General features: G+C 45.5%; 2 protein-coding genes across 2 annotated transcripts; both read left to right on the forward strand.

Annotated features, from left to right (window-relative positions):
* Positions 1-862: 862 nt before the first annotated feature.
* Positions 863-4,554, forward strand: LOC133381764 (interferon-induced transmembrane protein 1-like). The gene is made up of 2 exons (XM_061621184.1): positions 863-1,298; positions 3,872-4,554. The coding sequence occupies exons 1-2, from the start codon at positions 1,044-1,046 to the stop codon at positions 4,010-4,012; spliced, it is 396 nt and encodes a 131-aa protein (XP_061477168.1). The 5' UTR covers positions 863-1,043; the 3' UTR covers positions 4,013-4,554.
* A 4,773-nt stretch (positions 4,555-9,327) lies between these two features.
* On the forward strand, positions 9,328-13,019 carry LOC133381765 (interferon-induced transmembrane protein 1-like). Its single transcript, XM_061621185.1, has 2 exons — positions 9,328-9,763; positions 12,337-13,019. The coding sequence occupies exons 1-2, from the start codon at positions 9,509-9,511 to the stop codon at positions 12,475-12,477; spliced, it is 396 nt and encodes a 131-aa protein (XP_061477169.1). The 5' UTR covers positions 9,328-9,508; the 3' UTR covers positions 12,478-13,019.
* The last annotated feature ends 527 nt before the right edge of the window (positions 13,020-13,546 follow it).

Genomic DNA, 13,546 nt, shown 5'->3' on the forward strand with positions numbered 1-13,546 from the left:
TGTGCGGACGTTTTGTGTCTTATTGCATGGACCCCATGCAGTCATGTTGGACTGGTGAATTTGGTGGGTCTGGCTGATTGGGAAGTCGCCGTTCTGGGCTTTTTAATGTAAAAGCGTATTATAGCCCGGAACGGGTATCGGAACGTGGTTTGCGCAGACGTTTTGTGTCTTATTGCATGCATCCCATGCAGTCATGTTGGACTGGTGAATTTGGTGGGTCTGGCTGATTGGGAAGTCGCCTTTCTGGGCTTTTTAACGTAAAAGCGTATTATAGCCCGGAACGGGTATCGGAACGTTTTTTGCGCAGACGTTTTGTGTCTTATTGCATCCATGCCATGTAGTCGTGTTGGACTGGTGAATTTGGTGGGTTTGGCTCGCTGGGAAGTCGCCGTTCCGGGCTGTTTTACATAAAAGCATATTATAGCCCAGAACGGGTATCGGAACGTGGTTTGCGCAGAAATTTTGTGTCTTATTGCATGCATCCCATGTAGTCGTGTTGGACTGGTGAATTTGGTGGGTCTGGCTCGCTGGGAAGTCGCTGTTCCGGGCTGTTTTACGTAAAAGCGTATTATAGCCCAGAACGGATATCGGAACGTGGTTTGCACGGACGTTTTGTGTGTTATTGCATGCATCCCATGTAGTCATGTTGGACTGGTGAATTTGGTGGGTCTGGCTCGCTGGGAAGTCGCCGTTCCAGGCTGTTTCATTCCGTTCCGGAGGGCATTTTGGTTAAAGGGTTAATAAAAAATGCTATTGGAATGGTTTTTGTTCCTAAATATTGTTCTCAAGTGCCTCTAACACCAGCCCAGTGTTTTTGGCATCAACTTCTTTTATAAAGGGCCCGTTCCGGCCTGTTCCATTGCGTTCCGTTCCGGCTTTTACACCGTCCCCCACCCAGCTGTAGGGATAAGTTTCGGTTCCTTCCCTTCACACTAATTTAGTCCAGGAAAAAGAGCGTTTGTGCCGGGCCTCTATGCTTCTTGTCTTTTACCATCTCAAGCAAACCGCGGCTGGAAGCCCTGCGAGAGAGTCCAGGCGAGAAAATGGCGAGCAGCGCCCGCTTCACCTTCCCTGTGGAAGGCAACGGGGGTTTGCCGCGCTACGAGGAGCACAAGGAGGAGCGTGTGATGGCGATGGTCGGTGTTACGGACCCGTCGGCTGGATCTACCGTGATCCACATGCACCAAAGCCAGGTCTATGTGACGCCGCCCCGCGACCACTTCCTCTGGTCCATCTGCAGCATGCTGTACTTCAACTTTTGCTGCCTCGGGTTCATGGCTCTGGTCTTTTCCATTAAGGTGAGAAGCGCAGTATCTACGTGAGTTCCTTTGTAAATGGGATGTTTTCACTGCTTCCTACTCCACACGCACTTGCCTCCTGACCGGGATGTGTGTGTGAAGATAGCGAATGTAAAACCTGTGGGGCGAGACCAGGCTTTAAATTTTAAAGTTTAGGGTGCCTAGAAGTCACTCCAGCCGCCCTAAAAGCCCGTTCCTTGGCCACGTTTACTCGGAAGCAAGCCCCGTTGACCTCAATGGGAGATGAAAAGTATCCGTAAGAGTGCTACACGGCCGAAGGGGGTGTGATAATTAATTATGACCCCCCCCCAATGGCAAGAGGTGGACAATGGCTCTATTATTTCTTCCCAGGTTCCAGAGCGGAATTTTGCATTCAGATTTCATCCAGGGTGAAAGGTGATGGTGGGCAAATCACTTGCAAGTACTGCGGATGTAACGTTAAACTTTAATCTTGCCCGGGTCCGTGAACGCAAACAGCCCAAGCCGTAAAGAACGAGGGCGGAGCTACACTGCTGTGGCAGGGCACCCACGTGTGTTCTATTTTGTTTTGTGTACCATCTTTCGTAATGAAAAATAACTATGTTCAATGGCAACAGACAGACAAGCATTTCATGACATCAAACCCCATAGGCCTGGAGACATGCTTTTTGGTGTCGGATAACTTACTGATGTGTAAACGTCAGGTTCATCTAATAATTTGGCAGCGGTTGATCAAATTGGTTAAGGCTGTTCAAGGGCTGTGATTCAACAATACAGATGTTTGTAGACTGTGGCATAGACAAGCCCTGCAAGAAGATTCCAATTCTGAGTATCCCTCAAAGTGATGAGGTTCCATTTTGTTTAAATAAGGAAAAGAAGTTTGTCTTAGATAACGGGGAGGAGCTAAAGGCCGCTGTAAAGGGCTGAAAAAAGAGAGCCCGTTTAAAACTTTTTTTTTTATTTGTGTAGAGATAGGTCCTTTCTGAAAGTGGCACTAATCCTGCCTTAAGGCTGCAGTCCAGTACACATTTACTTCTGAGTAGGCATACATAGGATTGCCCTGTAGATCTCTTCTATTCTGAAACAGATGGGTGTCGAAAACAAAGTCTACAGACACACATCAGATCCATCTTTGCACATACTTAGACTTGTAAAATTGCACTAGCACTGCCATAATATTGCCACTTTTTCTAGTATTGGAGGATTAAGAAAAAAGCTAGCAAACGTGCAACTCCATGAAAAATACTTCTGCAGAGTCGTATAAGCTCCTGTTGTTTTGTTTCAAAGAGGAACCCTGTCCTTCTGCTAAATCTGTGTAATTTATGCCCCATGCCCTATAGCTGCGGTATGCAATCAGACTAGAGTGAACTTTAGGGGGCTGAGATACATTTTTTCTGTGTAACTTAAGCTGCATCTACACCATACATTTAAAACGCTTTTGCCACTTTTAAACAGCAATGGCTCACCCCAAAGAAGCCTGGGAACTGTAGTTTGTTTCAGGTGTTAAACGTTGTTAGGAGATCCCATTCCCCTCACAGAGCTAAAATTCCCAGAGTTCCCTTGGAAGAGGGACTGGCTATTAAAACCACTCTGTGTTGGTGGGGCTTTAGTTTAGCAAGTGACACAGTATAAGTGCTTTGGCCTATTCTGATCCTTCCCCGCTGAAGTATTAGCTAGACTAGAGCCTGTAGAGTGAATTCGCTGCGATGGGCTTCAGTGGCACCCCCGGACAGGGGCCCCAGACTCTGAGCTTTCTTTAAAAAAACAACATAAGTCTCTAGCCCTCCTAGAAAGAAAGCTATGAAGCAGATAGGAATCCCTGCCTCCCCCTTTAGTGCACTTTTCCTGCTTGTGTCTTATTTTCTAGTTCTTAGAATCTCTGTAGTTTGCCCTTCCTTTTCCCCTAGCAACCAGGATGCATCTTTCCTGTGATGGGTTCATTTGAGATAAGGTAGTCCCTAGAACTTATTTTCTGGAAACGCTACTATACAGTACCTGTGGGAGGATGTTAAAAAAAAAAATCCTCCTCCAAAGGCAAATATGAAAAGGCTTAAGTATGTCTCCTGTTGTGCAGGAGTTAATGACCAGGCACTCATTAAGAATTCAATTACAGTTAACTTACAGTACAATGATAAACATGTCTACTCAGAAGTTAGTTTGTGTTTAATGGGGCAGCCTACGCTTTGTTTTTGGGTTAGCATTGGGGGAAAACAGTGTGCTTGTGCTTTTATCAGCTGTATGGTAGGATGAAATTCATCAGGTTAAGCCTTTTCTAGTTATAGGAAAAGCTTCGCCATGACTTTACTGTCTAATGTTGTGTTATGCCATACTCCCATGACGCTCATCTTGTGACTGGCACCCACAGGACTCTCAAAATTAAAAATGTGCCCACTGTCCAAAAAGGTTGGTGACCCCTAATATAGAGTCAGCTTTGGGATGATGCATGAGATTCTTGCATGCTACGTTCTCTCTGGACTTCTTGGTGGGCAAGCTCCAATCCAGGAGTGTGGGAGTAGTTCTTCTGCCAATGTACTAGCAGCATATCTTCCAGTTTGCTTTTAATCGCTGACTATTCCTTCCTTCTCTCCTATCAGGCAAGAGATCGCAAAGTGGTTGGTGACTACAGTGGAGCTACCAGCTATGGTTCTACTGCCCAGTGCCTCAACATCACAGCCCTGTGCCTGTCCCTCCTGACTCTTGTCCTTGGCATCATCCTCCTGGTAGTATTATGCTAGTCTGCAGATTCCTGGAGGAAATTAGGAAGGCTATTGAGAACTATTCCTCAAAGTGATTTTTCCTTTAAAACAGTTGACCACCTTTCCCCCTCCCCTTACTTCTCAGGCCTTCCCTTCAAGTCACTTCCTGATGTGGTGGTGGTCTTTTGCTTTCCATGGACACCAGTCTGTAGTTTGTCAAAGGGTAGCCTTTACCTGAAGAGTCTACTATGGTACTTCCAGTGATGCCAAGATGGAGCTGATAACTGTTGATTTCAAGAGTTGTCAAGCTGTGAAGTGTGTATTTCAGAGGGTTTTTTTAATGTTCCACAAAGCCCTAGTGCCTCTTCTGACCTCTTTGAGTTATTTTTCTACCTACTATAACCAGCCAACTTCCTCTTTTACCGGTGCACATGGCAACCCACCTCATGCTCCTGATGCAAAGAAGACAAACACTCTAGTTGTTACCTTTTTTCTATTTCTTTGTAATGAGAGGTGCCTGTCGAGCTTGGTTTCGTCAGCTCCAATACGTTTATTTTAAAATATATGAAAAAAAACTCCAACCGTGTCAAGTTTTTGTTCTTGTGCACATTTAACAAAGAAGCCTCAGCCTCCCTCCCACATGCACAAAACAGAGCTTGGAAAAGTTACTTTTTTGAACTACAACTCCCATCAGCCCAATCCAGTTGCCATGCTGGCTGGGGCTGATGGGAGTTGTAGTTCAAAAAAGTAACTTTTCCAAGCTCTGGGAAAAAAGAAGGGCCATAGGAGGAGTTCCAACAGTAAGGACATTTTCCTAGGAACTGTGTACACTGCAAAGCCAGCCACCTCATGGTATTCACATGACATTATCACATGAAGCCCTTCCGTACAATTCACAGCTGTAACCAAAATACCTACTTCTCTCACACACCCATCGCAGCCATCTCCCCAGCAAGCACTTCCATGCATGGACATTTTGGGGTGGCGCAGAATTATAGCTGATCACAATTTAGGGCTAGCAGCTTGAGCACGAGCACAGTTCTCACAATTGCCACGGCGACTGGCTGTGTTGCTGTTACGGCAACCAATTAAATGGGGTAAAAAAACCACAAAGTCCCAGCACTATGGCTGCTTCTCTGTCTGTGACTATCACAGTGGAATCATTGTTGATCTTGGGCACACATTTTCCTATAAATAAAAAATACCGCTCATGCACGTTTGTTGTGCGCTTATCATGGATCAGTATGGCCAAAGGGATTGCTGGGTTCTCCTCAAAGAAAGCACACTGGAAAATTAAAGGTGACACATAGAAATCTCCAAGCTGAAAGGTTGTGTCATAAGACAAAAGTGTGTTTGGCTTCAACATTATCACCTCTTCAAATATGCTAACAATTTCTGGAAGTGCCAACATTACAGACACTTCAGGGACAAGAGTGAATTCACATACAAACCCTTCCAGAGCATAGTGAAGCTCATACACACCATATAAATCATCATGGCTGATTCTGTTTTTCTGTTTCTCATACTTCAGTTTATTTTTTATTTGTTGTGTATCTTTAGGCAGCATTACTTTCATATGTTCAGCTGAACCTATTGTTGTTGCTATTTTATGCTGGTAAACTTTGCACGGGCCAAAGTGTTTCTGCCCCATAGCTTCTGACAATACAGAATGCATGGTATGTACATGACATCTCATGGAATATTTTTTCATATTTCCATGAGGCACAGATAGTTCAGGTCTCTCATCCTGTCCAAGGTAATGGACAATTACTCTGCCTACACTTCCATCAGGCACTCCATATGCGTATCTGTGAAACAACACTTGCTCTGCGTTAAATAGTCTTTGAAAGTATATCTTTCATACCAGAGGATTCCCCCTTGGCAACAAATGCCTTCCTTTTTGAATCCATTTGTACTGATCACATCTCCAGATCTTTTTATGTTCGTGGCCTTCGTAGCTATAGACAAACAGCTGCCCACATTTTGGCTTAGCAGCTGGGAGAGTTGATATTTTCCCTGCTACTGGGTTTTCCAAAATCTCAAGAGCTTCAAATGGTGAAAGTTGCTCAAACTTACGCATGTATACTACACTCATGGCTTTTCTGCTGTCGGTAATGAGAGAAGACACTACTTGCTGCCACTGAGCCACCTCCACAGTACAAATATAGCATACCTGGGCTGCTGCCTTTTTGGTCTGAGAAAAGAAGGGATCATCGTGTCTCTGCAGAGATCAGCAGATCTTATAGTGTCCCTAGTGGGAAGAAGAGTAAACTGCAGCTATTCTCTAGCACCAAGAGCTATCTGTAGTTGCATTCAATACTAGTATAGCTTACTACAAAAACGTTGCTAGGAAAGAAAAACAACAATGTACTATATTGTTTATAGTATTATAGCCCGGAACAGGTATCAGAATGTGGTTTGCGCAGAAGTTTTGTGTCTTATTGCATGTATCCCATGTAGTCATGTGGGACTGGTGAATTTGGTGGGTCTGGCTGTTTTACGTAAAAGCATGTTATAGGCCGGGACGGGTATTGGAACGTGGTTTCTGCGGACGTCTTGTGTCTTATTGCATGCATCCCATGCAGTCATGTGGAACTGGAGAATTTGGTGGGTCTGGCTGATTGGGAAGTCGCCGTTCCGGGCTTTTTTACGTAAAAGCGTATTATACCCCGGAATGGGTATCGGAAGTGGTTTGCGTGGACGTTTTGTGTCCTATTGCATGAATCCCATGTAGTCGTGTGGGACTGGTGAATTTGGTGGGTCTGGCTGATTGGGAAGTCGTCATTCCGGGCTGTTTTACGTAAAAGTGTATTATAGCCCGGAACAGAAATCGGAACGTGGTTTGCACGGATGTTTTGTGTCTTATTGCATGCATCCCATGTAGTCGTGTTGGACTGGTTAATTTGGTGGGTCTGGCTTGCTGGGAAGTCGCCGTTCTGGGCTGTTTTACGTAAAAGCGTATTATAGCCCGGAACAGGTATCAGAACGTGGTTTGCATGGAAGTTTTGTGTCTTATTGCATGCATCCCATGTAGTCGTGTTGGACTGGTTAATTTGGTGGGTATGGCTCGCTGGGAAGTCACCGTTCCAGGCTGTTTTACGTAAAAGCGTATTATACCCTGGAACGGGTATCGGAATGTGGTTTGCGTGGAAGTTTTGTGTCTTATTGCATGCATCCGATGTAGTTGTGTTGGACTGGTGAATTTGGTGGGTCTGGCTGATTGGGAAGTCATCATTCCGGGCTGTTTTACATAAAAGCATATTGTAGCCCGGAACAGGTATCTGAACGTGGTTTGCGCGGAGTTTTGTGTCTTATTGCATGCATCCCATGTAGTCATGTGGGACTGGTGAATTTGGTGGGTCTGGCTCTCTGGGAAGTCGCCATTCCGGGCTGTTTTACATAAAAGCGTATTATAGCCCGGAACAGATATCGGAATATGGTTTGCACGGATGTTTTGTGTCTTATTGCATGCATCCCATGCAGTCATGTGGGACTGGTGAATTTGGTGGGTCTGGCTGATTGCGAAGTTGCCGTTCTGGGCTGTTTTACGTAAAAGCATATTATAGGCCGGGACAGGTATCGGAACATGGTTTGTGCGGATGTTTTGTGTCTTATTGCATGCATCCCATGCAGTCGTGTGGGACTAGTGAATTTGATGGGTCTGGCTGATTGGGAAGTCGTCATTCTGGGCTGCTTTACATAAAAGCGTATTGTAGCCCGGAACAGGAATCAGAACGTGGTTTGCATGGATGTTTTGTCTCTTATTGCATGCATCCCATGTAGTCATGTTGGACTGGTTAATTTGGTGGGTCTGGCTTGCTGGGAAGTCGCCGTTCTGGGCTGTTTTACGTAAAAGCGTATTATAGCCCGGAATGGGTATCGGAACATGGTTTGCGTGGAAGTTTTGTGTCTTATTGCATGCATCCCATGTAGTCGTGTTGGACTGGTGAATTTGGTGGGTCTGATTCGCTGGGAAGTCATTGTTCCGGGCTGTTTTACATAAAAGCGTATTATAGCCCGGAACGGGTATCAGAATGTGGTTTGTGTGGATGTTTTGTGTCTTATTGCATGCATCCCATGTAGTCATGTTGGACTGGTGAATTTGGTGGGTCTGGCTGATTGGGAAGTCGCCGTTCCAGGCTGTTTTACATAAAAGCGTATTATAGCCCGGAACAGGTATCGGAACGTGGTTTGCGCAGAAGTTTTGTGTCTTATTGCATGCATCCCATGCAGTCATGTTGGACTGGTGAAGTTGGTGGGTCTGGCTCGCTGGGAAGTCGCCGTTCCGGGCTGTTTTACGTAAAAGCATATTATAGCCCAGAACGGGTATCGGAACGTGGTTTGCGCAGACGTTTTGTGTCTTATTGCATGCATCCCATGTAGTCGTGTTGGACTGGTGAATTTGGTGGGTCTGGCTGATTGGGAAGTCGCCGTTCCAGGCTGTTTTACATAAAAGCGTATTATAGCCCGGAACAGGTATCGGAACGTGGTTTGTGCGGACGTTTTGTGTCTTATTGCATGGACCCCATGCAGTCATGTTGGACTGGTGAATTTGGTGGGTCTGGCTGATTGGGAAGTCGCCGTTCTGGGCTTTTTAATGTAAAAGCGTATTATAGCCCGGAACGGGTATCGGAACGTGGTTTGCGCAGACGTTTTGTGTCTTATTGCATGCATCCCATGCAGTCATGTTGGACTGGTGAATTTGGTGGGTCTGGCTGATTGGGAAGTCGCCTTTCTGGGCTTTTTAACGTAAAAGCGTATTATAGCCCGGAACGGGTATCGGAACGTTTTTTGCGCAGACGTTTTGTGTCTTATTGCATCCATGCCATGTAGTCGTGTTGGACTGGTGAATTTGGTGGGTTTGGCTCGCTGGGAAGTCGCCGTTCCGGGCTGTTTTACATAAAAGCATATTATAGCCCAGAACGGGTATCGGAACGTGGTTTGCGCAGAAATTTTGTGTCTTATTGCATGCATCCCATGTAGTCGTGTTGGACTGGTGAATTTGGTGGGTCTGGCTCGCTGGGAAGTCGCTGTTCCGGGCTGTTTTACGTAAAAGCGTATTATAGCCCAGAACGGATATCGGAACGTGGTTTGCACGGACGTTTTGTGTGTTATTGCATGCATCCCATGTAGTCATGTTGGACTGGTGAATTTGGTGGGTCTGGCTCGCTGGGAAGTCGCCGTTCCAGGCTGTTTCATTCCGTTCCGGAGGGCATTTTGGTTAAAGGGTTAATAAAAAATGCTATTGGAATGGTTTTTGTTCCTAAATATTGTTCTCAAGTGCCTCTAACACCAGCCCAGTGTTTTTGGCATCAACTTCTTTTATAAAGGGCCCGTTCCGGCCTGTTCCATTGCGTTCCGTTCCGGCTTTTACACCGTCCCCCACCCAGCTGTAGGGATAAGTTTCGGTTCCTTCCCTTCACACTAATTTAGTCCAGGAAAAAGAGCGTTTGTGCCGGGCCTCTATGCTTCTTGTCTTTTACCATCTCAAGCAAACCGCGGCTGGAAGCCCTGCGAGAGAGTCCAGGCGAGAAAATGGCGAGCAGCGCCCGCTTCACCTTCCCTGTGGAAGGCAACGGGGGTTTGCCGCGCTACGAGGAGCACAAGGAGGAGCGTGTGATGGCGATGGTCGGTGTTACGGACCCGTCGGCTGGATCTACCGTGATCCACATGCACCAAAGCCAGGTCTATGTGACGCCGCCCCGCGACCACTTCCTCTGGTCCATCTGCAGCATGCTGTACTTCAACTTTTGCTGCCTCGGGTTCATGGCTCTGGTCTTTTCCATTAAGGTGAGAAGCGCAGTATCTACGTGAGTTCCTTTGTAAATGGGATGTTTTCACTGCTTCCTACTCCACACGCACTTGCCTCCTGACCGGGATGTGTGTGTGAAGATAGCGAATGTAAAACCTGTGGGGCGAGACCAGGCTTTAAATTTTAAAGTTTAGGGTGCCTAGAAGTCACTCCAGCCGCCCTAAAAGCCCGTTCCTTGGCCACGTTTACTCGGAAGCAAGCCCCGTTGACCTCAATGGGAGATGAAAAGTATCCGTAAGAGTGCTACACGGCCGAAGGGGGTGTGATAATTAATTATGACCCCCCCCCAATGGCAAGAGGTGGACAATGGCTCTATTATTTCTTCCCAGGTTCCAGAGCGGAATTTTGCATTCAGATTTCATCCAGGGTGAAAGGTGATGGTGGGCAAATCACTTGCAAGTACTGCGGATGTAACGTTAAACTTTAATCTTGCCCGGGTCCGTGAACGCAAACAGCCCAAGCCGTAAAGAACGAGGGCGGAGCTACACTGCTGTGGCAGGGCACCCACGTGTGTTCTATTTTGTTTTGTGTACCATCTTTCGTAATGAAAAATAACTATGTTCAATGGCAACAGACAGACAAGCATTTCATGACATCAAACCCCATAGGCCTGGAGACATGCTTTTTGGTGTCGGATAACTTACTGATGTGTAAACGTCAGGTTCATCTAATAATTTGGCAGCGGTTGATCAAATTGGTTAAGGCTGTTCAAGGGCTGTGATTCAACAATACAGATGTTTGTAGACTGTGGCATAGACAAGCCCTGCAAGAAGATTCCAATTCTGAGTATCCCTCAAAGTGATGAGGTTCCATTTTGTTTAAATAAGGAAAAGAAGTTTGTCTTAGATAACGGGGAGGAGCTAAAGGCCGCTGTAAAGGGCTGAAAAAAGAGAGCCCGTTTAAAACTTTTTTTTTTATTTGTGTAGAGATAGGTCCTTTCTGAAAGTGGCACTAATCCTGCCTTAAGGCTGCAGTCCAGTACACATTTACTTCTGAGTAGGCATACATAGGATTGCCCTGTAGATCTCTTCTATTCTGAAACAGATGGGTGTCGAAAACAAAGTCTACAGACACACATCAGATCCATCTTTGCACATACTTAGACTTGTAAAATTGCACTAGCACTGCCATAATATTGCCACTTTTTCTAGTATTGGAGGATTAAGAAAAAAGCTAGCAAACGTGCAACTCCATGAAAAATACTTCTGCAGAGTCGTATAAGCTCCTGTTGTTTTGTTTCAAAGAGGAACCCTGTCCTTCTGCTAAATCTGTGTAATTTATGCCCCATGCCCTATAGCTGCGGTATGCAATCAGACTAGAGTGAACTTTAGGGGGCTGAGATACATTTTTTCTGTGTAACTTAAGCTGCATCTACACCATACATTTAAAACGCTTTTGCCACTTTTAAACAGCAATGGCTCACCCCAAAGAAGCCTGGGAACTGTAGTTTGTTTCAGGTGTTAAACGTTGTTAGGAGATCCCATTCCCCTCACAGAGCTAAAATTCCCAGAGTTCCCTTGGAAGAGGGACTGGCTATTAAAACCACTCTGTGTTGGTGGGGCTTTAGTTTAGCAAGTGACACAGTATAAGTGCTTTGGCCTATTCTGATCCTTCCCCGCTGAAGTATTAGCTAGACTAGAGCCTGTAGAGTGAATTCGCTGCGATGGGCTTCAGTGGCACCCCCGGACAGGGGCCCCAGACTCTGAGCTTTCTTTAAAAAAACAACATAAGTCTCTAGCCCTCCTAGAAAGAAAGCTATGAAGCAGATAGGAATCCCTGCCTCCCCCTTTAGTGCACTTTTCCTGCTTGTGTCTTATTTTCTAGTTCTTAGAATCTCTGTAGTTTGCCCTTCCTTTTCCCCTAGCAACCAGGATGCATCTTTCCTGTGATGGGTTCATTTGAGATAAGGTAGTCCCTAGAACTTATTTTCTGGAAACGCTACTATACAGTACCTGTGGGAGGATGTTAAAAAAAAAAATCCTCCTCCAAAGGCAAATATGAAAAGGCTTAAGTATGTCTCCTGTTGTGCAGGAGTTAATGACCAGGCACTCATTAAGAATTCAATTACAGTTAACTTACAGTACAATGATAAACATGTCTACTCAGAAGTTAGTTTGTGTTTAATGGGGCAGCCTACGCTTTGTTTTTGGGTTAGCATTGGGGGAAAACAGTGTGCTTGTGCTTTTATCAGCTGTATGGTAGGATGAAATTCATCAGGTTAAGCCTTTTCTAGTTATAGGAAAAGCTTCGCCATGACTTTACTGTCTAATGTTGTGTTATGCCATACTCCCATGACGCTCATCTTGTGACTGGCACCCACAGGACTCTCAAAATTAAAAATGTGCCCACTGTCCAAAAAGGTTGGTGACCCCTAATATAGAGTCAGCTTTGGGATGATGCATGAGATTCTTGCATGCTACGTTCTCTCTGGACTTCTTGGTGGGCAAGCTCCAATCCAGGAGTGTGGGAGTAGTTCTTCTGCCAATGTACTAGCAGCATATCTTCCAGTTTGCTTTTAATCGCTGACTATTCCTTCCTTCTCTCCTATCAGGCAAGAGATCGCAAAGTGGTTGGTGACTACAGTGGAGCTACCAGCTATGGTTCTACTGCCCAGTGCCTCAACATCACAGCCCTGTGCCTGTCCCTCCTGACTCTTGTCCTTGGCATCATCCTCCTGGTAGTATTATGCTAGTCTGCAGATTCCTGGAGGAAATTAGGAAGGCTATTGAGAACTATTCCTCAAAGTGATTTTTCCTTTAAAACAGTTGACCACCTTTCCCCCTCCCCTTACTTCTCAGGCCTTCCCTTCAAGTCACTTCCTGATGTGGTGGTGGTCTTTTGCTTTCCATGGACACCAGTCTGTAGTTTGTCAAAGGGTAGCCTTTACCTGAAGAGTCTACTATGGTACTTCCAGTGATGCCAAGATGGAGCTGATAACTGTTGATTTCAAGAGTTGTCAAGCTGTGAAGTGTGTATTTCAGAGGGTTTTTTTAATGTTCCACAAAGCCCTAGTGCCTCTTCTGACCTCTTTGAGTTATTTTTCTACCTACTATAACCAGCCAACTTCCTCTTTTACCGGTGCACATGGCAACCCACCTCATGCTCCTGATGCAAAGAAGACAAACACTCTAGTTGTTACCTTTTTTCTATTTCTTTGTAATGAGAGGTGCCTGTCGAGCTTGGTTTCGTCAGCTCCAATACGTTTATTTTAAAATATATGAAAAAAAACTCCAACCGTGTCAAGTTTTTGTTCTTGTGCACATTTAACAAAGAAGCCTCAGCCTCCCTCCCACATGCACAAAACAGAGCTTGGAAAAGTTACTTTTTTGAACTACAACTCCCATCAGCCCAATCCAGTTGCCATGCTGGCTGGGGCTGATGGGAGTTGTAGTTCAAAAAAGTAACTTTTCCAAGCTCTGGGAAAAAAGAAGGGCCATAGGAGGAGTTCCAACAGTAAGGACATTTTCCTAGGAACTGTGTACACTGCAAAGCCAGCCACCTCATGGTATTCACATGACATTATCACATGAAGCCCTTCCGTACAATTCACAGCTGTAACCAAAATACCTACTTCTCTCACACACCCATCGCAGCCATCTCCCCAGCAAGCACTTCCATGCATGGACATTTTGGGGTGGCGCAGAATTATAGCTGATCACAATTTAGGGCTAGCAGCTTGAGCACGAGCACAGTTCTCACAATTGCCACGGCGACTGGCTGTGTTGCTGTTACGGCAACCAATTAAATGGGGTAAAAAAACC

This window comes from Rhineura floridana, chromosome 3 (genome assembly GCF_030035675.1).
Source record: "Rhineura floridana isolate rRhiFlo1 chromosome 3, rRhiFlo1.hap2, whole genome shotgun sequence".
NCBI lineage: Eukaryota > Metazoa > Chordata > Lepidosauria > Squamata > Rhineuridae > Rhineura > Rhineura floridana.